At 37.4% G+C, this 26,999-nt stretch overlaps 1 protein-coding gene across 7 annotated transcripts in view; it reads right to left on the reverse strand.

The window, feature by feature from the left end:
• LOC132377797 (ERC protein 2) overlaps positions 1 to 26,999 on the reverse strand; it is a 782,782-nt gene that overhangs the window by 330,614 nt on the left and 425,169 nt on the right. For all 7 annotated transcript variants that reach the window (XM_059944157.1, XM_059944160.1, XM_059944156.1 and 4 more), the window contains one exon: positions 4,662 to 4,797. In XM_059944157.1, the coding sequence (XP_059800140.1) occupies positions 4,662 to 4,797 (136 nt within the window). The remainder of the gene's footprint in view (positions 1 to 4,661; positions 4,798 to 26,999) is intronic.

Genomic DNA, 26,999 nt, shown 5'->3' on the forward strand with positions numbered 1-26,999 from the left:
TTACTTCCACCACTTATCATTGTAAAAACAGAAAAAAATACTCCTTCACAAAATTTGATTGAAGGGGAAGAATACTATCCGTAAGAGATGTTTTAAGACTGCACCTTTGGGGTACACCTTTACATTTAACTTTCTATTCTGGTTAGGCTAAACCCACTTAATTGATTTCCTGCCAAACTATCCAGGGGTGCTTATCTAAGAAAAAGACCAACATCGATGATTTCATTGGAAATAACCTTAAAAGATTGTCACGGAAATCAAATAAACTGTGAACTCAATGATTAAATAGAACAACACTGATTTCGCCAAGACTAGCATTCAGCTATTTATGAACTGGAGCAGAAATTTCATTATCAAAAGTCTAGCTATCTTTGGAATTTGCCAATCTGTGCGTGATCAGCTTTGGGAATGCATTTTAATCTGTGATCAATACACATGGTCAATAAGGGCTCAATGGAAACCAAGAGAATCAATGAAAATGGAGATTGGTCAAGAGTAACCAAGATAGAAAGATGGAGCAGGCACAGGGGACTGTACAGCCTACACCTGTTCCCATTTATTGTGAAAGCATTTTAAAATCTGTCCTTGCGTAGGTTGCTTACACAACTTGTCACCCTAGTTTTAAAGCTGTTTGTCTTAGCTGCTAACAACTGCTTAGTAAGGAAACCAAAGGCAATGCAAGCAATGAGAAGTGTGAAATTCAAGAGAGAACGTGGTGTTGAAAGCCTAGGTGTCTGCTTAATGTCCTTTATAACCGTGGAGAAAAATCTGCATCCCCAAGTTCTATCATGATTGTCAAGCAATTTAATTTAATGCAAGTTAACACAAGCAGACTAATTATGGACAGCCAAAAGAAAGATGTTAATCATGTGGTACAAATTATGCAGAGCAGATACAGGCAATGATTTGAAGCAAATAAATCAAGAGTCAAAATTGAATGTATTAGTTCAGCTACATTTTCAATCCACATGTTTAATCATTGCTCAGGCATGTACTTAATTCTTTTTTGCTAAATAAGGATATACCAAATAAAAACTATAAATTGACCAAGCAACAACACAAAAGCAATTGTTCTCGAAAGAGCAATGTTCCATACAGGGTTTTCATCCAACGGATTAGATTGAACCATGTTCAACTTTCAACCACACAGTATGATAGATCACCTCCAGGATGGCTAAAGTGAAATAGAGTTCCCTGAATCATTGCTTGTAGGATTTGCACAGAAATTCTCTCTCATACTGACATTTGGGATTACACCTCACTTCTGCCTTAGAAACCAACCTGTAACATCATAATGAATTTACCGTACAGAAATTAGCCAGCTTGGCTAACTGATCTAAAGGATTTTTTTGTGTTGCAGATCTAATTGGAAATCACATAATAGCAGTGAACAGGGAACCCACAATTACAACGGCATTGCAAAGAAAAACATTACAACAGAAGACTACTGGAAAATAGATTCTAATTTATTACTTTTGAATAACCTACTAACTAAGCACAGGCTATCCAACAGCTTTTAGAGGGCAGCAATGTAGTACTGCAGATGGTACACTGCCTCACATTTCCAGCAGCCATGGTTTGATTCTTTCTTATGTCCAGTCTGACTCTGACATTCCTCCTGGGTTTTCTCAGTTTTCTCCCACCTATCAACAAGATGCTGATATGTGTGAAAGAACAGTTTGCAGAGAAGGGTTTAGGGAATGGGGCTAATCGGATTACACTGATAGCTAGAAAAGTCTTGATGGGCCAAATAGACCCTTTTCATAACTTGAGAAAATATAACATTTTACTCGCTGACACAGGGGAGAAAAAAAATCACTTGTCTTGCACTAAACCTCCATGGAATTATCTGTCATTTTTTGAGTTGACTTGCAGCCACCAGCCGGCACTTCCCTCCATTGTCAGGCACTTTCCACAACTAACGAGAGAATACCACATAAGCACATTATGATAGGAGACCCATACCATACTAGTTAGGTCCTGTAGTGTAAATAAGCCACTAAGGCATTCCAGTAACAAAGTGTGCAATGAAATCAATACCGATTGGTAAAAGAGCCAATGTTAGCAGTGCAACAATATCAGCAGGAAATTTAAATTACTTTCTCCCTGACCTAGTCTTACAGCCTGGCAAAGCACAGAGCAAATGTTGATCTTTTCTCCCAAATTTTTAGTTAGAACATACAAAATGATCTTAAAATCTAATTCTTGAAATCCATATGACTTAATTTTCTTCACAATGCTCAACACACATTGAAAATACAAACTATTATATTAACTTTATTTGTCACACGTACATCAAAACATACAGTGAAATGTGTCATTTGCATCAACAACTAGCAGAGTCCGGGGATGTGTTGGAGTTAGCCCTCAAGTGTCCCCATGCTTCCAGTGCCAATGTAACATGCCCAAAATTGATCAGTCTAACCCATACATCTTTGGAAACCAAAGCACCCAAAGGAAACTCATGTGGTCATGGGGATAACGTACAGAGTCGTTACAGAGGTAGGAAATTAATGTAGATCACTGGTGCAATAAAGTGTTTTGCTACTGCTAAGCTACCATGCCGCTTTTATTTAAAACAATATTTTTGCTATATTTTTAATTAGAATCCTTCAATGAAATGGTTCTGAGTGAATTGCAAATATTTAAGTTTAGTGTTACATACCTGCAAAACAACATGTTCATTACTTTTCCCAGTGCTGTGCCTTCGAAGTACACACATTATTCAAACATCTATAGTATTTAAAAGTTCATTTTGATTTTGTGTATAAGCACGTAGGAGCACATATATTTCATGAAAGTCTGTGGGAGAACGAGTACGTTTAAGCAATAATGTGCATGGTTGAGAATATGGATGAGTGAGGTACTCGTGCGTGTGAATCTATGTACTCGTGTGCATGTGCATTCATGTGAACACAAAAAGCTCCATCGGGGGGAAAACAGCAACATTTTGGGCAATTCACCATTTAAAATCTCTTCCGTTAAAAAAGAAAATGCAGCTTAGCAACTTCATTCTCCTTCATCACTCTTGCTCTATAGCTTTAATATCTTTGGCAAATAAAACATTCTATCCATCTCAATTTAAAATTAATAAATGATTTGGAGCTGTGTCCTCAGAATAACAACTAAAGTTTCACCATCCTTTGCATGAAAAAATATTTCCTAAATTAATTTCACACCTAAAAAATTTGTTTATTTTCAGAATACACACCTAATCATCAATTCCTTGACCAGTGGATACAGTTTCCCTTCCCTGTATTGTCTTTGACTCTTCATTTAAATCACATGATAACCATCTAAATTCCATGGACTAAACTTACATAACATCTATTGTACTTTTGCTCCTGGAGCCTGGATTTCATTCCACATTCCAGTCCCAAGATTAATATATATTTTGTAAAGTGTGAAGTCCATAAAGCCATAATAGTCCAGGTGTACCACAAGCTAATATTGCTGGAGCATAACTTCGATTGCATTCCAGATCTCCAACAATAAAAGTGCAAACATCAGCTTTTCTATACACATCCATTACCATTTAACAAGGCATATGACTTTCCAAGTCTCTTCAGGCATTCAATGCTTCTTGCTTTTTACCATGTAGAAATTATTCTTCCATACTTTTTAGGTCATAGATGAATGAGCTTACATTAGACAGCTTTTTAATTCATTTGTCGCAGCTTTGGCCATTCGCTTAATCTACATTTCTTTGCAATTTAATGCTTCCATCTACACTACTTATGAAGTCTATTATTGTAAAATATGGAAAAGTAGCTTTCTTTCCTTGTTTGTTTGCAAATATCTTGAAGTGTTGTGGCCCCCAGCTAAGATTTTTTCATCACCTCTTGCTTATTATGACTAATTTCTGTTTTCAGTTAGTCAGACAGTTTGCGAGTCAAGTCAATAGTTTACCTTCATCTCTGTAAGATTTTATCTCAGCTGATGGTCTTTTATGAGGGAGTTAATCAAAGTTCATATAAAATCTGACATTCCCCCGCCCCCATCAACTATGATAGACACATCCTCAAAGTTTGTCAGGCATGACCTTCCCTGAACGCATGTAGACTCTTAACAACCAGCTGACAATTTTCAGTTATTTAATGTTTATATACAGATAATAGATAGTAAGATGATTGGTTTGTAATTTCTTGGCTTCCACCTTCACCTTTCTCAATAACATCAGCAATTTTGCAATCTAAAGGAACCCATTAGAAGATTATAATCAGGGCCTTTACAATATTCAAAGTCCTTTAAAACCCAAGGATGAAAACTACCTGCTTCTGGAGATACATCACACTAGGTCACATTATTTTCATCATTATTACTATCTTGCTTGAGTTAATTTTTGCAAGTCCTCATTGCAGATTCACCATTAAGTTTCACTGAGCAAACATACAAAGTAATTATTCAGCATGCCTCCCATTTCTTCTTTTCATTTACATTATCACCATGGTTACCTTCTTAGATCCCATTTTGTTCCTGACCACCTGCAGAAGCATTTTGTGTTAACTTGCAAGGTTGTATTCCGCTTTTGAAAATGTTTTTTTTGAATTTTGTCACTTTGTCATTTATGATATTAGAATCCATGGTAGTTTTTTGCCTTTTCATGTGGAATAACAAATGTCAAAACTAGTCTTACAAAGGAGAGACACCAATTGACCCACCTCCATCTGCTGTGAGTTATCAGTCAGGTTGTCTTCACGTTTTCGTGCTTCCTCCAACAATTGTGCATTCTTCTTTTTCTCCATTTGCTCCTTGTGCTTCAGATTGGCCACTTTTTTATTCTGATCCTTTACTTGTCTGAGAATTTCAAAAGGGAATCAGTCAAGTATTAGAAGTTCTTGATAAGACACTGGCATTTTATTTTTAATCTTTCCCACATCATGGCCAAGTATTTGCTTGAACTTCTCCAATGGCTTTAACTGTAAGAGCAATGCACTCAGCATAAAACTTGACAATTAGGTACCTAGACATTGCCAAATTTCAAACATATTGGCATATTCCTAATCAAAAATCAATGCATTCTGTTTTAAGCTAAACATTAACTAATAAAATTGTATCTAAAATTCTCCTGAAATTGTAACAACTCCCCTTTAAAACAGTTAAGTTACAATAATGAACACAATTAGCTTTGCATATGAATGGTATAGCTGAATAACAGTTTTTTTATTTTAAGGTTGATTAGCTGTGACTTATTTCACACTTCAGGAGTTCACATGACTTAAGTTCATTAGTCAAAGTCCTCTTATGTTGTTAATGAAGGAATACTTTCATTTACCTTTATATGTAATCAACATATGAATTTTCATCCACTTAACATACTTCTTGAATAAAGAGCTGGTTTAACTAAGGTGTCGCGGGCATTTACTCATGAAATTTAAATAAGGATAGCAACAAGTGAGTAAGTACTTATGGAATGGAAAGAAGAGATCTCAGCCAAATATACGAGACTGTAAATCACATTCTCAGACTTGTAACTTCCAATTTACATATTTCTGTTGCCTAACTATGAACAAAAAGTTCTCAGTTATTTTTGAACCCATCATGTCAGTAGCAACAAAAGACAAATTTTTTTTGGCCTTGCTACTTGGATTGGATCAACTCAAGTAAAATAATCCTCCAGATAGATCCTCGTAAAGATTGATTCAGCAAACACAAACCTAAAACGTGAAGCCTTGATGATCACTACATTTCAAAAACCACCATATTTTAAGCAGATTTAAAGTACTGATTGCTAATAAACAAAGATGTGCTATCTGGTGCATCAGACTGAAGAAATGCTGTACTTAGCTAATAAGTTTAAGTGCTCATAATCAAACTGAAGAATCTACAAACATTTAAGAAGGCTCTTTGTAAGGGAGGGAAGTCATCAAAAATTTAAACTATACATTACACTCGAAGCCTTTTGCCATCCTGAAACTACAAACTATCTGACATTCCAACTATTAGGAAACTTTAGGAACTTCTTTTAAAGCTAAACAAGCAATAAATAGGAAGTAAAATAAAAGGTTTGAAACCTGAACCATGCACAAGACTCATTTACTTACGTACTTAATTGCTGACATAACTAAAAAGTGGAATCTTTTACTAAAAGGTACAAAAATATAATTACAAATTATTGCATAATGCTTTGCATGGCTGCAAAATTTCACATTAAATAAGTTGGTGCATGAAACCTTTTCAAAGGGAAGTGTTTTCTCATGAGTTTTTGGTCTATTTAAATGATAGCATCTAAATAAGGCTGAAAAATTATTCCAGTTTTAGATAGAAAACTTCAAAAAGAGTGCTTGTTGTTGTAAGTCAGCTTACTATCTTGCCATCATTGGTGTGTGGTTGACCTAAGGAGAAAGGTTTTCCTTTCACCATGCACTTCAAGACTGTGAAGTATTTCCTGTACATACAGCAAAAAAAAACAAAGAATTTTTTTTCCTACAAAATAAAGTCCACAGCAAACGCCATCAACTGAGTACCCAATAGTTCATTAACCCAGAATTAGATTTCAGCTTAAATTTCAATATATATGATTGTGGTTTCATCATTATCTTTACCAGTCAAGTCTTAAAAGTGTAGTGCATAAAGTTGTAAAGATCAATGCTTATTCAAGATACACAAAACCAATAACACTAATTTTAATAAGTGGTTCAAAATTATTAATTATTTCTTACACGGTTTGACCCAATCTGATATATAAAGTAGCATTCCATAGTTTCCAAAGGACAAACTGGACAAAACCCTCTTAAACACACATTGGTAAATGTACGGTCATTATGGTACATGAAAGAGCTATCGATGTTACTGGACCTTTTAAGTATTTAGTTTACCGACGTCTAGAAGAAAATCATAACTTGATTTTCAAAATAGTTCAGCAAAGCTCTATTATCATTAATGACATAATTATGAAAGGACTGACAACTCAAGGGAGAAATGGACAGCCCTGAATCAGTTGTTATTTCCACTTTCTGCTGACTGGTCTGGCACAGAATGCATTCATTCCTTTAATTGTTAACCCAAAAAGAGTGCACATATTCATCATAATTCCAACATATGCCAAGTGCTGACAATAAGCTTCCTGCTCTGAGCATTGTTTCTTAAATCCATCAGATTCACTTCTACTAAGATAAGCCATTATAAATAATGAATACAATATGAATATTTAGATCACCATAATGCTGATGTTTGATTGTGTGGAATTATGCAGACTACATACTAGCTGCTCAGATACAGACACCTGCCGATGAAAAGAGAATACGTGGGATGCACCCAGCCGGTCAGTTAATATCTGTGGAAAGTAAGACCAAATTTGGCAACTCTTTCACAGAACATCTATGCTCACTCCATCATGGCTGTCCTGAGCTCCCAGTTGCAGTCCAGTTCAACTTAACCTTCCTATTCCACACTGCCCTGTCCATTCTTGGCCTTCTCTACTGCTAGGATGAAGCCCAATGCAAACTCGAGGAGCAACACCTTATATTCTGCTTTGGTAGTCTACAGTTTGAAGTTGCCCAAATATTGGGCTTTTCAATTTTAGGTAAACACACTGTTTTCCTTTATTTCCTTCTTCAGCCTCTTCTGATCCTCCAGTCCTCCCATTTTTGTCCCGTCACACCCTGCATCCAACGTCCCTTCACCCTTATACTATGTATCTTGCCTCTCCAATTACAGTCCTGATGCAAGGTTTCAACCTGAAACATCAACAATTTCTTTCCCCCATAGGTGCTGTATGACACAAAGAGTTTCTCCAACATGCTGGTCATTGCTCCAGATTCCAACATCTGCAGTTGGTGTCTCCAAGTTTAGAAAGAACCCACCAGATCTTCTGCTCATATGAACTGAAATACAATATCAGAAGTTGTGTAGCTTCTAGAGCTAAAGAACACATTGTGCCGAAACAGGCCAGTCGGCTCCTCTAGTTTGTGCCAACCTAGTCTTCTGCCTAGTTCTATCTACCTGCACCCAGACCATAGCCCTGCATACCTTTCCTATCTATTTACCTATCAAAACTTCTCTTAAATGTTACATTTGAACTCTCATCTACCACTTCTGCTGGCAACTCGTTCCACACTCACTCCACCTTCTGAGTGAAGTTCCTCCTCAAATTCCTCTTAAATATTTTACCTTTCATTCTAAATCTATGATCTCTATTTCTAGTCTCCCACAACCTGAGGCGAAAAAGCCTGTACTTTTTCTATACTATATTCCTCATAATTTTGTAGAAGATCTCACCCCCATTCTCTTATACTTCAGGGAATAAAGTCCTAACCTAGTCAACCTTCCCCTATAATTTAGGTCCTCAAGTCCTGGCACATCCTTGTAAATTCTGTCTGCACTCTTTCAAACTTATTGCTATTTTTCCTGTAAGTAGGTGACCAGAACAATGCACATTTCTCCAAATTTAGCCTCACCAACATCTTGTACAACTTCAACAAAACATCCCATCTCAATGCCCTGATTTCTGAAGACTGATGTGCCAAAACCTCTTTATGACCCTATCTTCCTGCAACACCATTTTCAAGGAATTATGGATTTGTATTCCCAGATCCCTTTGTTCTACTGCATGCCTCAGTGCATGACCATTCACTATATGCCTTACCCTGGATTGTCTTCCCAAACTTCTCAAACTTGTTTGCATTAAGTTCCATTTGCCACCTCACAGCTATTTTCAGAGAGTCAGAGAGGCAACTATTTATTACCACTCTCTGGCTTCTCACAATAAGCCAATATCGAATTCAATTGATTATTTCATCCTGACTGCCAAGCAACTTAACCTTCCAGACCAGCCTCCCATGTGTGACTGATGGCTGTTCTAAGGACAAGTAACAAGTACAGCAAGCTGGAGGAACTCAGCAGGTCGGGCAGCATCCATGGAAATGAGCAGTCAACGTTTCAGGCCGATACCCTTCATCAGGACAACGTGTCTGCATGTGTCTAAGGACCATTAGGATGTCCTTGATCTTCCCCATCCATCCTTCCCCTCAACAGGTAAATGGCACAGAATGCCTCTGGTATTCTTTCCACCATTTTCTGATTCCATTACTTCCATAGAATCCAATAACTTGCAGTTTCTCAATGACAGTGAAGCCTAGCATTTGAACACTATTGAAAAAAGCTGAAATATCTGTAATCATGTATGGGTAGACATGCCAAGTAGATGAACAAATTTCTTCCTAAAATCCCAACCATCACAGAAGCCAATTTGATTCACTCTAAATATCAAGGAATGGTTGTCAGCACTGCAGACTATGGGAGCATGGAAGCACATAATATTCCAGCTGTAATACTGCAGACTGGCTGTTCAGAACTAGCTTCACACCTAGCATTGTTGTTTCAATATGGTTACAATACTGGCATCTAACTGGCAATGTGCAGTCCTGAAGAAACGTCTCAACACAAAATGTAGACTGTTAATTCATTTCCATAGATGTTGCCTGACCTGCTGAGTTCCTCCAGCATTTTATGTGTGTTGATGTCCAGGTACCCTCTGCTCACAAAAAAAAATAGGACAAATCCAATTTGGCTAAATTCTGCCTTATCAGTTCACACTCAGTTAACAGCAAAGAAATTGTATTGTCCACTGATAACAGCCACATAGCCCCGTTTGAGTATCATTAGCACCACTTGGTTCCAGGTGCTTTCAAGAAGGTTATAATGTGGAATATGGAGTTGAATGCAAGTGGTGTGATGAGAATGTATTGTTGACATCAACTTAGCACTGGACCAAACAAAATTAAGTGAGAAAAGCAAAAGCAATCCAATGGTTGGAGTTATGCTTTGCATAACTGAAGGTGATTTTAATGATCAGAAGTTAGTCACACCAGTCCCAATGCATGGCTGCACGAGTTTGTCAAGACAATATCTTTGGCTTATCTTCAGATGCTTCATCAATAACCATCCTCCGTTCATAAGTGGGGATTTTCCTGGTGACTGCCCATGCTCAGTTCTATGTGCAACTCATCAGCAAATGATGCTTCCATCGATGAAATCTCCACTATCAGTATCGTGGGGATGGGGAGGGGGGGGGGGTCAACATTCATCAGCAACTCAGCTGCACTAGCCACAAGATAAAGTCAGAGTCTCGTTACCCTGTGGGAAGTGATTCACGTCCAATCATCCAGTTTCCTTCTGCCATTTGAAGGCAGGTTAGGAGTGGAATGGAATACTCTCTATTTGTCTGGATCAGTGCAGCACCAACAACTCTCAAGATCACCCAGGACAAAGCAGGCCATTTGACTGGTATCCCATCAGCCTTCTTAAACATCTTTTCCTCTATCATCAGTGCACAATGGTCACATTGAGCATTTTCACCATAATGATGTGAGATATTCAGTCAGGTATCTCCCAAACTTCCAATCTCAACGCCAAGGACAAGGGCAGCAGATTCAGAGGAACACCACCACCTGCATGCTCTCCTCCAAATTATTTACCTTCTTGCCTTAGTAATGTATCGCTAGCCTTTCAATATTGTTGGTCTAAAGCCTGTAACTCCCCACCCAACAGCATTGCGGAAACACCTGCACAAGAAGGACTGTAGCTACTCACCACCACCTTGTCAAGTACGTCTAGGAATGGACAATAAATGCTTGCCATTGTCAGTGACTCCCAGACCACAAAAATGCATTAAAAATTAACATGTAACATCTACAATAATATCAACCACATTTTCCTCAATTAATCATCAGCTGACAAGAACAAAATAAGTCCATTGGAAAAACCTTACTAAAGGGATAAAGATGTGCATTTTTTTCCAGTCTAAAAGGTTGGCTTTCCTGAAATTGAGGTAACTATGGAAAATAAACCTGAAACAAACCCCCATCTTCATTTCAATATGAAAAAAATTGGAATCAATTGGAAATTAAAAGTACGCTCATTGTTCCCAAACATGCTCACAGGTTTGTGGTGGTCCAAAAAAGCTGTCACATTAGGGAGTCAGAATATGCGCAACCCATGAAATGGCTGAAAAATATTAATACGAGGTGGCAAAGATACATACCCTAAACTTTGTAAATTGTTAAAGCTACTCAAGTTTTGAAATGCTTTGAATGCCTCTCATTCAGAAATATTCAAAAATTAAAGATAAAAAATGAAAGTTTAGGGAATTAAAATAACCTAAATGATAAAAATTGTAAATTATCTTATATTTGCCCGTCTCCCTTTTGAATAACTATATTTCACTGTTCTACATCAGTTCTGGCGTAGTCCATGCAGAATCTAACTTCTGACCACAACCAGCAAGGCTGGGACTTCCACACTTACACTGAAGTCTCATGCTTTCTGACCAATTAAAAGAGAGAAATGTAAATAACCGGTAAACTCTTGCAAATAAACCTGCTGACAATGAACCTTACCTTCAAATTTTGAATGCGATTTAATGTTTGTTTTTGTAAAATATGTTCTTTAAATATTTTAAATGATTAATAATATTAAAGTGTTTAATTTTATTCTTAGATTCTCCCATTTCAAATGATACCAGATCATATGCTTGTTTCAAATCAAGGTGGAAGAGGAAATGTAAACGATTTTGCCAGTGCATTTCTTGTCCTAAACAGAAGCATAAATCATCTTCGCTTTTCTGCTTTGCTCAACAGCTGACTGGTGGCAAGGGAACCTCAACTGTATAAACATTTACACTCAGTAGCCTCTTTATTAGGTACACCAATGATGTGGCAGCAACTCAATGCATTAAAGCATGCAGACATGGCCAAGAGGACTAGTTAATGTTCAGACCAAACACCAGAATGTGGAAGAAATGTAATGTAAGTGACTTTGATCGTGGAATGATTGTTGGTGCCAGATGGGGTGGTTTGAGTATCTCAAAAACTGCTGATCTCCTAGGATTTTCTCCTAGAGTTTATGGAGAACGGTGCGAAAAACCAAACACATCCAGTGAGTGGCAGTTCTGGGGGCAAAAATACCTTGTTAATAAGAGAGGTCAGAGGAGAATGGCCAGAGTGCTTCAAGATGACAGGAGGGTGACAGTAACTCAGTTAACCACGTGTTACAACAGTGATGGGCAGAAGGGCATCTATGAAGACACTACCCATTGAAGTTTGAGGGGGATGGACTTCAGCAACGGAACATTGTAAACATACTCTCACTTTATTAGTTATAGGAGGTACCTAATAGAGTGACTGCTGAGTGTAAATAATTTATTTATTATAGTGAAATAAAAGAATAAGAACAGAAAAGGAGATCAGGGCCTTTTCCTGTTCATTGCATTTTTCTGATTTTCCTTTTTTTCCTGTTAATGCATGCTTTCTGTATATTAAAACTTTGAAATTAACTTATATGTTTTGATGTTAATCCAAAATGAATCTTAATTTGAGAATAGCTATTTGAATCATGGCTGTACACGACTAGCTTGCAAACACATGTTCTTGTAGGTTTTTTCTAAAAGATAAATTGTTATTATTTCAAGAGTGAAGCAAGAATTGCCCTTGTTCTGACTGATTTCTGACCCAAAACAAATAGCAGGACTCAGTGCCACAAGCAAATATATTACAAATCCTTGGGGTACAATTATAATGCCATTGAAGAGTGTGCAGGGTGACATTGCATAGCACTGACACTGGGGCACACTTGCTTCCTCTCCTCCAAAGAACAACTTATCTTGAAACACTAGCAGATTCAGTTGCTGACAAACAAAGAGCAAATTGCCGTTCAATCACTATGCATGCCTTTTCCCGGATATCTATGAAAAACAACACTCCAGAGAATGGCTGACAGCAGCCTAAAACAACACGTAACAAGCTTATAATAAATTAAGAGAAGGACTTTAGAAGCAAACATGCAATAATCAATTGTAATAAGAAAAAGTAGTTAAGTAATTCTAAATCAAATATCAGAGCAGCAAGTCCATAAATGTTATGTATCTACAATGCATTTGACAGATCGCACTTGGAGAACTGCATTCCATTCTGGTCATAAAGCCTGGATTGAAAAACAAAGTCAAAGTTAATGAATCGAAATATAAAATCACAACATGTTACAACTGCCTTCCTCAAAAAAGGCCAAATACCTGCAACAATTTTCAACATGTATCAAAAAGAAAGCATCTGGGTGTAAAAACGCTCTCATTTTCACACTGACACTTCCCCATGAAATCCCAATGTTTCCTACTCTGAGCCTGTACCAGGTTAATCTATGTAGGATATACAATTGCACTGATTACAGTGAATACTGATTATAGTGAAAGAGTGTTAAACAATGTTTCAGTTGCATTGGGCTTTCTTTTAACCAACATTAATTGTTTTATTGACTTCAGTGCTTTTTTTAAAAAAACATTTCATGTTATACTTGTTTTTTTTTCTTTTCAGCAGCACAGTGGCATGGCTGGTAGAGATGCTGTCTGACATCTTCCAAAACCCAGGTTAGAAACCTGCCATCCAGTAGATTTTATGCATTCTCCCTGTGACTGCACAACCCTTGTGTGCTCTGCTTACCTCTTGCAGCCCAAAGACACATGGATCAGAAGATTATTTGCTCAAAGCAAATGTGAATATGTGAATAGTAGAATACAGTGGGAGGAGGGAATAGAGGAAAATGTGGGCAGAATAAAATAGATTAGGGTAGGATTGAGTAAAAATGGGTGCAACATGGTCAATGAGATGAAGGGCTCATTTTCTGTGCTAATTCTCCATGGCTACAGATGACAAAGCTGCCGGTGGGGCTTTACTGGCTGGCAGGGCATTCAGAAGCATTTCAGAATCATGGTAACCTGGTAACCTCAGTGTGCCATTGGGCATCCTTCCATCTCTCTGGCTACAGTCATTGGAAGCCAAGAAACTTTAGGCCAGCAAAGTAGGCCCTCCATGCTGGAGCAGGGCATTATGGGCCACTCTGTCTGACTACACCAATTAGGCTGAAACTTGTAAATCTATTTCTCAAAGGTATTATATATTCCAGAATTCAAAAGAGAGATGTTATTTATCTTTCTAAACAAAATATGCAGCAATGAAATGTAACTCTCATAAATCAAAAAAAGGTAACAACCTTTCTCGCTTCTTACGAGATCCCTGAGGATTGGTGATTTTCTTCCATACTAGTTCTTTGGATTCCAAAGTAACTGATGAGGCTAATGTGGGGAAGCAACAGGTAGAATAGGGACTACCTTTGGATTTGGTAGTTGGGTAGTTGGGAGTTGGTACAGTCCTTCTGCCTTTTCTAATATGCTTTGGGCTTCTGATGCATAGAACAGTGGTTTCAGTACCAAAGTGTTTTTTCTCCATTTTGAGTGATCTTGGGATAGGGATTCATATGCCATTAAGGAAATATTACATCTTATTTCCCATGAATCAATGAATGGATCAGAGGAATTAGACCTTGTCTCTGAATATGTCCATATGTAAATATCACCTGCATACAAAAGCTCAGCTACTGAGGTCGGGATAACATTGGTTCTGATGTGGAGGCAACAATGGTTAAAGAGTTTCTCTTTAATCCAGCGCACTCTTTTAACTTCAGTGGGAAAATTAAGAGCTTCAATCTTAAAAAAATATGTTTGGATGATCTTGAAGCCCTGCTTTCTAGTGCAAAACTGCCAGGGGACCACTTTGTACTTTCCTCAGTCAGATTTGTATCCTTTCTTGAAAATGGTATGGTTATGGTATCCCTGAGATGGGTTGATGCTCCTGACGATGCACAGCAATAGTTTCTGATAGACAACACCTCGCTGAAAATCTCATGTCTCCTAGCCAACTAAATTTGCAATGTCTCCGGACTTCCCTGAAGTCTATCATATTCTGGTTGTTTCATACCGTCAACCTGGTTCTTTCTGGTAGTGATATCAATAAACCATTCACAATAACCCTACCCTTTATTGATATCACTACCAGAAAGAACCAGGTTGACTGTATAAAATGATCAGATCTCCCAGAGAGCTAGTTAGCTGCATGTATCAAGATGTACTTGGATTGAAAAATCCACTAAAATTGCCTTCTCAGCATTGAGTCATGGCATGAATTTTATAGTCATGTTTTAAGTTTATGTCTCTTTGAGGCAGATTTATTTCAATAATCTTCCAGTTTCTGCTAAATATATGGAAGTGCCAAAGCACTGGAAAATGACTCTGCCTCAAAAGGCAGTGGAGGCCAATTCTCTGGATGCTTTCAAGAAAGAGTTAGATAGAGCTCTTAAAGATACTGGAGTCAAGGGATATGGAAGAAGGCAGGAACAGGGTATTGATTGTGGATGATCAGCCATGATCACAGTGAATGGTGGTGCTGGCTTAAAGGGCCGAATGGCCTACTCCTGCACCTATTGTCTATAAATGTGATTGCCTTGTTCAAAAAGGGATGTGAGGATATGCAAGGCAACTACCAGCTTGATCTCTGTTGTGAGGGAATTTACAGCATGGGAATAAAAAGGAATAGGTACTTGGAAAAGTCTGAATTGAAAAAAGGAGATTCAGCATTGATTGGCTGCATTTGATTAAAATGATTGGATATTGGGAAATATCCTGGATAAATGTCTAATTGATCCAAACCTTTAAAGTGTGTTAAGTAACACAGCGATTAGCTTACCTAACAATTATTACCCTCTGTTGTGGAAAAGAAAAACAACAAACCATATTGTATGGAATAAAGAAATGAATGCCTTATTATCTTGAAGTTTGAAACTAAAGATAAATAATTTAAAGGAACACTTCGACTACAATCTACCAAGCTAAATCCTCTACTCCAAACACCTCTCACACCATTCCATGCCCCAGCAACAATTACTTTATTATCAATGCAGCATTTACCACATATTTTCCCACAAAGCAAGCTGATTGGCTACCTTTTGCTATGCTTCAACAAATTCTACTGTTAGACAAAGTGCAAATACTTAAGAATGTCTGCTAATTATGAACCACTTGTGCCATGGCTCTATGCTCCAAGCATATTTCATTACATCTGTTTAAGCTAGATAAATATAAAAATAATACTGGTTTTATAGATGCCAATTAAGCCCAGAGGAACAAAAAGTATACCAATAATTCTAAATGGTAGAAAGGAAAAAGAGAGATATGTAGGAAAGCTAACTTTGGGTTAGAGAAGACTCCTTAAGTGCCTAATCATGACTCACTGCAGCATGCGATCACTTCAGAAATTTTATTTTGACATAAAATTCTTAGGCTCCCCAGACTATGATCATTGACAGAGACAAGAAATAGGGAATGTTTAAAAATGGCAGAGTACTGTGTTTAATGTTGACACTGGCAAGGAATTAAATCCTACAGCATTGGAAAAGTACAATACCAAAAGGAAACGAAAGATTGGGTCAGTTTTTTTAAATATTAGATATAGCCAAGTTAGAACATATTGCTTTTACATCAAGAGGCCAATTTCCCCCCAGAATCTAGGAAAATATTGAGTATTTTTTAGAGTTCATTAAAGAAAGGTACTGAAGAAGACATGGCACCTAATAACACCATGGTATAAAGAGAACTGGACCAAATATTTGAAGAGTGAAAAAACATTACTTAAGACAACTATAACTAACAGTGCTGTCAATCTGTAAAAAAACCCCAGATTATTTCTTAAAGAAGAAATGCATAACATTCTGCTGGATTTGACTGCAGAATGTATAAAAGGAGCCATTAAAAAGCAAATGCAAAATATACCAATACAACATTGTGATCCAGAATACTAATTCAATATGGAGTCCAAACTTTTTCATCTTTTAGATTTTTTTGTTTTCCCTTTTTCTTCTGGAATTGGAGGTCATAGCCAGCATGACCAGCAGCATACCTTCCTGCAGTGCATTTGAGAGCACCTACCTCCAGTTGCTTAAGTTCTCTTTTTAACAGTTCCCATCAATGACAGATAACCATGGTCAACTTGGTTTTATCCTATCCGAATCAATTCCCTCCTCACACGTATATTCTGTTAGTGATTGGTTTGGGTGGTGGGGTGGAGAGATACGTCTCTACCAAAGGAAGTGTAAGAAATTCCTTCCCTCCGCTAGCCTGCAGGTCACCCTTGGGCAAGGTGCAGCACCTGCTTAGCCCCCCAATCAAAGTCACATGAAGCCATGGGACCAGGTGGCGGATGGTCGTATGAGCAGCTGTTGCCTTTCACACTCCCTGGTTATACGACCACGGATGCCAGGCAGACAATCTCTGAAGAGTATTGATAATGGCAGGGGTCACCCATCTTGTAAAGACACTGCCGGGAAGGCAATGACAAACCACTTTTGTAGAACAATTTGCCAAGAACAGTCACGGTCATAGACTTTGATCGCTCACATCATACAACATGCCACAGAATGATGAGGATAGAGACTGGTGGCTAGTTCCAGCACAATAGCAGTATCAAGAAAAACAGTTTCTTTACCAAAAGCATGTGAAAACAGGCTTCTTAGATGAAGAAGTAAAAAATTTAAATGTTTCAGCTTTCCAAATAGATACAATGCATGAATAACAAGGTATAAGCTTAAGTACTCCAATGTTAAAATCAATGCAACTTTAAAATGTACTTTTAACATAGTGATTTTTAAACAATGAATATTTGAATGTTGCCTTTTTAAGCAAGTATTGAAGTGTACATTACAAATTCATTCAATAAATGAAATAAATATGCTCTCTTTTCACTGCTATATTATAGTTGTAGACATTATGTCTTATGATCTTGTTACAAAACGGCTCTGTAGCATAATGGTTAGCACAATGCTTCACAGTACCAGCGACCCAGGTTCAATTCCCGTCACTGCCTGTGAGGACTTGGTTCTCTCCATGATTGCAGAGGTTTCTTCTGACTACTCTGGTTTCCTCCCACAGTTCAAACATGTACCAGCTGGTAGGTTAATTGGTCATTGTAAATTGTCCTGTGATTGGGTTAGGATTAAATAAGGGGTTTGCTGGGTGGCACAGCTTGAAGGGCCGGAAGGGCCTATTCTGCTCTGTATCTCAATAAATAAAGCAAGACTTGACATACTTACTTCAGCATGCAATTTCATTCAGAGGAAACAAGATGATTTCAAAACATAATTTTATAACAAGCTGGCTCTACACAGGAATTTTAATATTTGGAAATAACAAGTTTTCCAAGACACTCCCATGTAAGTAGGTTTCAAATCTGCACACATATCTGTTATATACCAACAACAGTACAAAAACCTTCAGACGTTCACGAGGTTGGTGCATTCACTACCCTTTTACTCTTACCTTAATTCCACTCAATTACTTCTACAGCAACATGATCATAAATGCATCAACACCTTCATTATGATGGTGAAGTACATTTTTAAATCATATAGAATTGTATCAAAGGATCAGTTCTCATGCATTAAGTCTCTCAACTGAAAACACTTGGATACCATAACTTATTTAGTCCAAATACAGCTTTCTCAATTACTTTGTACCATAACTAATTGCACCAAGTAATATCAGAATAATACATAATCCTTTTTTTCGTATTTCCTGAAATTCTTAATGAAACCTATAAAAATACGCAAACAGAAAAGAGATATTCCCTGATCTCCACAACAGCCTGTGAGGTCACAGAAGTCAAGGTTCCTGACCTCTAAACATAAATCCTCCTGGGAATGCAAACTAAATGACAGTAATTGGAAAATACAGCCAAAACTTGCTTAAAAGTAACATGAAACTACAATTCTCAGTGGACACCTCACAGTGCAACAACATGCAGTTTTTAATTCCAGTTATCGCTCATGAAGCTTCCCTTAATTGTAGTATTGTTTGTTTTGTTAAGTACGACTGCTGGCAAGATAGATCAATAATTGTTTGGCTTGATATTGGCTAGGGATATGAAAGTGAGATAACTAATTAGTCTTTATTAAAGCAGTCTTATTCTCTGAATTGGCGCAAACCTGCCAATTTTAGAACTGTAATGTGCCAACAAGAGGAGCTATCAGAAATGAATTTTAGTGTGAATTAACCCATTCCATTACTCTGATTCCCTTTAGGGATTTTTATAAGAACACACATTGTACTGAATCCAAGGAATGGCCAAACTGCAATCATTCACCTACATACAGTAGACATTGTTTTGCTAAACAATTCTCCACAAAATGAAGCATTTTTAAATGTAAAGCACTCCAAGTCTTTTCTCTTCTTTCAACACTCTAAACTTATTAAAAATTTATCTTGAGTTTAGAAGGGTAAAACACAATCTCCAGGAGCTAGCAATTGCTGCTGACACAAGGGCAAACTTGCCACTTCAAGCCTGCACCTGCTAAATCCAGGCTCAGGATCTATGATACCTTAATTTCATAGGAGATTGTAGGGCTGTGAATTGGGAAGGAAAGCTGAAAAATTAGTTCATGCTTTAGTATTTTCTTGTAATATTATTTTAATTAAGTTCATATTTTTAATTATCAGTTGAAAATTAGGTACTTGAATTTTCACTGTTTTTTGAAACTTGCTGAATGTGTCTGGGCAACTGTTAAAGATTTCCAGGCTTCATCACTGACTTCAGGATGCTTCTGACCAGTGAGACCACAGCGATTTTATGCAAAGGGATTTTGTTACTCCACTTCAATGAGCACTGGAGATTCCTTTCAAATTTTAATCTAGTCTAAATTATCTGGAGTTGCAGAATGGATGTCCTTAACACAAGTCAGGTTCATCTACAATATATCTATGCATGCTGAGGTTAGGCAGTAAAAATTGCAAACAGTGTTAAGGACACAGGTTTCTTCCAAACTGCTCTTTATCAAGACATTGTAAAGTTTGTTCTGAAAGTTTCAAAAACGAGGATTTTGTGTAAATGCTTGCTTTTTTTGTGGGGTGGGAGGAGGGGGAGGGAAGATGAAGGAAGAGGTACAGACATTTCTGAAATCCCGTTTTGATGTTTCTCCAGACTCTATTGAACAAAACCTAGCTGAAGAGGGACCTCCCAGGCCTCCAGTGCCCCTGCCTCCAGACTACCAACACTGTGCTTTATGCGGGTTAATCATTCCAGCCATAACAGTGTATGATTGTTGGAATGGGCCCCATCTAGGGTTACAAGTTCAGGCTATGGACCTGCCCTTAAGGAGAGTTAAAGTAATGCTGGTATTTATGCACATTCTTTCACAAGTCCATACTCTCCAAAAGTGACAACACAAGTGGACAGTGTGCAAAGAAGGCGTATAGCAGCATGCTTTCCTTCATCAGTTAGGGCTTTGTGAATAAAAGTAGGAAAGCCATGTTGTAGCTATGTAAAACTTCAGTTAGGCCATACTTAGACTATTGCCTGCAGCTCTGGACATTGAATTACGGAAGGATGTAGACATTTTGCAGAGGGCGCATGGTAGTTTCACCAGGATATTGCCTGTAGTATAGTATTAGAAATAAGGAGAGGTCGGATAAACTTGGATTCTTTTCTCTGGAGTATTTGAGGCTAAGGAGAAACTTGATGGAAGAATATAAAATGAGAGGCACAAACAGGCTAGATAGTCAGAATCTACCCCCCAGCCCCGCAGATGGAAATGCCAAAGCATTGGTTTAAGGTGAGAAAGAGGGAATTTAAATGATGTGTGTGAGCGAGTGTCTAGAATGTGCTGCCAGGATGGTGGTGGAAACAAATACAATAGCAGCATTTAAGAGACATTTGTCAGGCACATGAACAGACAGGGAATGGTGGAATATAGACCATGCGTAGGCAGAATGGGATTAGTTCAATTCAACATCACAGAGGGCAGAAACATTATGAGCCAAAGGACCTGATCCTATGCTTCACCGTTCTACCTCCTCTCTCTTTTTTCTGGTCCTAGTTCAGACTTGCTTTTCTATATTTGGAAAACAATAGATTCTAAATCACATCCTTGTTCTATCAGTCAGATGTACTGGGAAACAACTTGCAACGTCTGGCAACTGAACACCAACAATACATCTGGTAGCACAGGAATCAGATTTTGAAGTTAGGTGACCTGCTATGAACTATAACGTTTGATGGTTGGTCATTTGTGGCCTCTCTCTGGAACTGGCACAGAGTTTGATGGCCAATTGGTTTTGGAGACAGTATGCATTTTTAGATAAACAATGCAGAAAGGATTTTACACACATCAACAGAGCTAATTAGTTCTTCTCTATCTATACGTTATTCCAAATCTAAAGATAATAAATAATGCTTGTTTCTTTATCGCACCCAAGCAGCAACATTTCTTTTATTTTGTGACCAGACTGCGAATGGATTTTGTTTTAAACTACTAGCAGAGGTACCAACTGGAATGCAAATTTCTGCGCAATTTTCCAACACAAAATTTATTTACCTTACTAATGATATGTTTTTCAAACAAAGTACTTAACCAGAGCATGTTGCATATTCCGGTGAGATAAATATTGTTTGCAATGGCAAGGAAACAATAACCAACTGAAACATGGTGCAGCTCTTCCGTTTTCTTTCAGTATAGCTTGACTTTGCTTACAGTTCACCAGACTCCTGGGTAGTATTATTTATTGAAAAAAGCTGTCTACAGGAAGAAATTTAAACATTAACCAGAATACAGATCAAGTCAGAGAATTGTCCACTGATTGCAACATAAGGCAAGTATTCATAAGTAAATAATCTGTATTATCTGTGTTTTGTCCATGACACTACAGTGTAATTACACCATGTTTTATCTACATAATCCTAGAGAGGAGGTAACGTTAGTCAATCCAAGGGAATAGCAATGCACTGTCACACAAATCATTAATCCTGATCATGTCATCACAGAACACAATAAGCAAAAGAAAGAACAGCAGAACATTAAAGATAGAACATTTTGAGATAGTGGGTCATCTTGCTAAACAATTGTTGTCACAACAAAGCCAGTGCCCAAAATCCAGGTCAAACAACCTGAGCAAAATAATGGTCTATTGGGCTTGGAGATGCCCCTTTCACTTACTCTTTGTATTTTTACACAAAGTAGTTTTTTTTAAACTGCCTAGCTTAAATAAGCATTCTCTCTGAATAGCAGCATTATAATCAAAGTGATACAGCAATAAAAAATACTGAAAGATCAAATTTCGTTGTACCATTTAGCTTTGGTGTCAAGTATATCAAGCAGTAGTAAATCAAGGCAACTGGACTTGCTGTGTTGTCTAGAAGACGTTTCGCTACTCATCGGAGAGGCTTCTTCAGTTCCAATCCATGGTGGGTAGTTTTCCAGCTTATAAACTCTGTGAGTTGTTTAAAGGTACAGCAATCACATGAGGGTTGTTAAAAGCTGTAGAGGTAATGAGAGGGGAAACATCTCTCGGATGAGTGGTGAAACATCTTTTAGAGAACACAGCAAGTCCAGTTGCCTTGATTACTACTGTTTGATATACAATGACCTGGATGACTGAGAACATACATTGACGTTTGCTGTTAAGTATTTTACCATTAAAAAAATTGGCATAAAATCGGACTTATTAATGAAAGTGAAGAACAAAAATAGTAAGGAAAAGATAGGACACAACAACAAGTTTCTTAAGAGGATTTCATTTTATTCAAACAATGCAAACAAATGACTAACGGAATAGCAGGAATTAAAAACATGTACAAGATGTGAATCCATTGGATCATACCTAAATAACAACTGGAAAGTAATCAGAAACTGGGAAGGCTGGAAATAGGAGAACCAACAGGATAAGTGAACCTGGCGTTGGATTCCTCAAGACAGGCAGAAATGAACAGTGTTATTGACATGGGATGCAAACTGACAGTGTTGAGAGAGATTTCATTTTACGAAAGTGAATCTGCATCTGATGGGGTGACAAGAGGATGTCCAACACAGAAATCCATTCAAATTTGGGAGCGTATCTGCCATTAAAATTTGTCAAAGATTCAACAATGGAGATAGAGATTAAAAGAACTTATGAATGAAACTGGGAGTCTCTTGTTGGGAATTTGATGGCTCCAGTACAGTGAATATTAAAAAAAAACATTGCACAGAGCCTCTTACACAACAAAATAACAAAGGTACAAAAAAGAACTTAAAATTGTCTTATAAATTGGGATGATATACTGTATCTGGTGCTCCTGATGTGGCCATTTATACATTGGGGAGACCCGCCGCAGACTGGGAGACCGTTTCGCCGAACACCGGCGCTCAGTCCTCCAGCAGTGGCGGGATCTCCCTGTGGCCACACACTTCAATTCCACAGACCACTCCCACTCCGACATGTCTGTCCATGGCCTCCTCTACCGTCAAGATGAGGCCACACGCAGGTCGATGGAGCAATACCTTATCTCCCGCCTAGGTAGCCTCCTACCTGCTAGCATGAACATTCAACTCACAGACCTCCGTTGATACCCCTGCCCCCACTTATCCCATCCCTATCTATTATTTTAGTCTGGTTCTCTTTCTCTCTCCTTCCCCAAACCCCACTATAATCTCTCCCCCCAGCCCTACCTTTCTTTCTCTTTTATTTCCCATAATTCTCCACCTTCCCCTAGCCCATTTCCCTCCAGCCTATCACTTCCTAGCTCTCTACTTTATCCCTCCCCCCACTTCTTATCCCCCCCTCGACCATCCCATGTTATTTCACTCCCGATGAAGGGTTTCGGCCTGAAACGTCGTCACTACCTCCTCTCATAGATGCTGTCTGGCCTGTTGAGTTCTGCCAGCATTTTGTGTTTTTATTTTAAATTGTCTTACTTTTTTTGAAATAACAGGACTCTTCAAATGTACTTTGACAGACCATACTTTAGTAGCCCAAAGCTAACAAGCTAACTTTGTTAGCAACTGGTAGACATTCAAACTCTATATCAGTGTTCAGTTCAGGAAACTGTAACAATGTCTAAATCAGAGCCCAATTTTAACCTAACGCATTGCAAAGTGGGACATATTCCTAGTGCCAATATAAGATTCAGCTGGACAATTAATTAAGTGCTAAGCATAAGGAAATTTGGCAAAATGGATCTCTGCCAATTTATGGATAAATTACACTCAATATATATCCATGAATCAGGTGCAAGCAATTCAAAAATCTACATTAATAGCTCCCTTGGAAATGCTCTTTGGATAATAATTAAACCTATAATCCAATGCTCAGCAATTAAAAGTTTGCACAAATGATTATATGTCTAAGATACTTTATACACTGCTTATTTCATATGCACATAATATTCAAGGTGCCATATTCATCCATAGATTATGTACTGGAATGTAATAGAAGCTCATAACAAACCCATTCTAAAGTGGATAGTTGGACTGATATCCTATCCCAGAATTTCAACACATATTCTAAACTGTATTTCAGTGCAATGACAACACCTGCTGCTTCGGGAAAGCAGGTAAGCTAATCAAGGATCCTCCCACCCTGGTCATTCTCTCTTTTCTCCCTCTCCCATTGCGCAGAATATACAAAAGCTTGAAAGGATGAATAATCAAACACAAGGACAGTTTCATTCCTGCTGTTCTCAGACTCTTGGTCAGACCTCTCTTATGCTAAAAAGTAAACTCCTGATCCGCCAATGCACTTTCTCGTCACCCTTGCACTTTGCCCACCGGCACCGCACTTTCCCTGTTTCCTGCATCATCTTTTCCTCTTTACTATTCCAAAGTACTTGTGAATGGAATGATCTGTCCGGATGGTACAAGGAATCAAAAGCTTTTCTCTGTAGCTCAGTAAGTGTGACATTTCTAAATGCATACCAACATCATATTGTTAAATCACAGCTCATTAACTCCAAAATATAAACATCCCTTAGAAATTATTCAAAAACTATGGAACCATCTAACTAACAAATTGTTTCCAATCAACACCACAAAGCAATCACAGATTAACTCATTATTATCTCACTGCACTTTGGACCAATTACCTGAACACCAGTCTACAATATTCTATTACCCAGCATTGAATTAGAGAAAAAAACATATCAATGGCCATAATTTTAAAATAAATAAAGAAAAGCTTTGTGGAATTTCTTTGCAGAACTGTAAAATGTTACAGTCTGTCACTGATGTCAATTTTCATTAAAATATTTAAAATATTTAAACTGTCATTTGAACTAAGCAACATACATAAGCAAAAATCAGAAATTTAAGCAGAAACACTAAATCATTGAACCTGAACCGCAACTTTAAATAATAAAATAAATGCACGACTGTGTCTTTCCTTAAAATATCACAATCTTGTAAATGAATATCTATCTGCACCATGCGCCATTTCTCCTGTTCGCAATGTGCAGAGTTGACTTAAAGTTAAAAAATAAACTTTCAATATGTGTACACAATTGTACTGTATATTGTTTTACCTTTCTCTGCACTATTGTAGTTTGAAAATACTAACCAGCTTACATTCACACAATTTCCTAGTGTCGCCTTCTTATTTAAAAGGCAATCCAACTTTAATGCCTGAAAATTTGAAAACCAATTTAATGGTTGATTGCTACAGAGTCTGTTCTGAAAAATGTATTCTCTCTAATGAATACATATACATTTGTGCTACAATTACTTTACTGTCAGGATAATTACTGCAGCAAAAAGGCACACTACTTTTCAATTAGGTATTAAAAATAACAATACAAGTGACACCTACATTACGGTTGTTCATGTAAGAGAAATTTACCCTTACATATTCACATATCAATACCTAAAATTTTAAATCATGGAATAAAATTCACTCCCACAGAATTATGTAAAAAAACAAATAATTAAACACAAGTTTAAAAAATGTGTTTCTTAATGTGTTCAGATTACATAGCTTTGTGCTATGGACAATCACAATATGGACAATATTCTAGGAATGTTACTCCCTGTAATATGGGTGTCACCTGAAATAAGATTCCTTCTTAATTCTTTGAACAATCTAAATACTTCCCATTCAGGCAACTGCAAAACGTTGCAGGACTCTAGTCTTTTACAAGAGGTACTAAAAAGTCTTGCAGTGTGGTAGAACACCTCAAGGTACTGACTATAAGTCATGCCTACCAAATGAGATACTGAACATGAAATCATTCCCTTCTCCTCTCCACCAACTTCTCCACTTTTCACCACGGAATACAAGAATTCTCCTTGAGACAAATGATCTACTTGCAAAATATGGGGCTCTGTCTACTTGCTTGGGAAAAAAAAAGTACACAATTCCTTATTGTTATTCAATAACTGCAGTCAGGGCAAATATCTACAGATCTGGGCATGCAGTAATACCTTTAAGATTTCCAACATTTTCCCTTGCTTGTGATTGGATACCTTTAAGATTGTAGTTTACTGATATTATTATGAAATTAAAACATAGTTAATTAACACTGAACTAATGCTGGTACCAGTAGGTCCAGACTCCAGCATGTAACTTTAGGTTAGGATAAGCCAGAGGGAAATCAAAAGCTCCAAGTACTACATTTATAAAAGGCTAGTTTAATCAGACACTCATAATCAGAGACAGTGATTGGTAAGTTTATGCTATGTCAATAAACATTAACTTCAAGGCCTCTTTGCATCCTTGTTTCAACGACAATTTTCAATTTTGAGCTCACATTACAAGGTAGCACCTTTTTTCCTCCAAGGAAATTATCTTCAATCAACACATTCAATCTGCTCTTGAAACTGTCATTTGTTATTGCTACATCTGCTGCAAAGCTAAAATCCGCTAAATTCTGTTTAAGGAGCTGAGTTAATGTGAGGCTTTGCAGTCTCTTTTCACCAATCTAAAAATTACATTCCATAAAACTAAGGATGGCTGTGCAGACAAGTTGAAATCCTGCTACTGTAACTGAGGTTTAACCCCTTCACAGGCAACACGTGTTTTTGACATTTATTACAATATTACCCTTAATTTTCTCCCCTTTTTAAGCAAAAAATGAACTACAAGGTTAGTATTCATTGCCTATTTCTAACAGTCCTTCATAAGGTGATAATGCGTCATTTTTTTGGTATGATTGTAGCCCTTCTTGTATATGATACTTAGCAGAAATTAGGAATTAGGAATTAGCATTCTCAATAATAGAGCAAAATGTTAAATTGCATATTATTACACATTAATGCCTGCCTCTTAAAATGATTAAATACAAGTCATACGAGAAGCATGGATGAAGGAAGTGATGGCCTAATTGAAAATAGATTTATTAGAAATCCAGTAAAGTGATGTACTCTCAGTTAGTGCTCCATTGATA

Source organism: Hypanus sabinus, chromosome 19, assembly GCF_030144855.1.
Source record: "Hypanus sabinus isolate sHypSab1 chromosome 19, sHypSab1.hap1, whole genome shotgun sequence".
Lineage (NCBI taxonomy): Eukaryota > Metazoa > Chordata > Chondrichthyes > Myliobatiformes > Dasyatidae > Hypanus > Hypanus sabinus.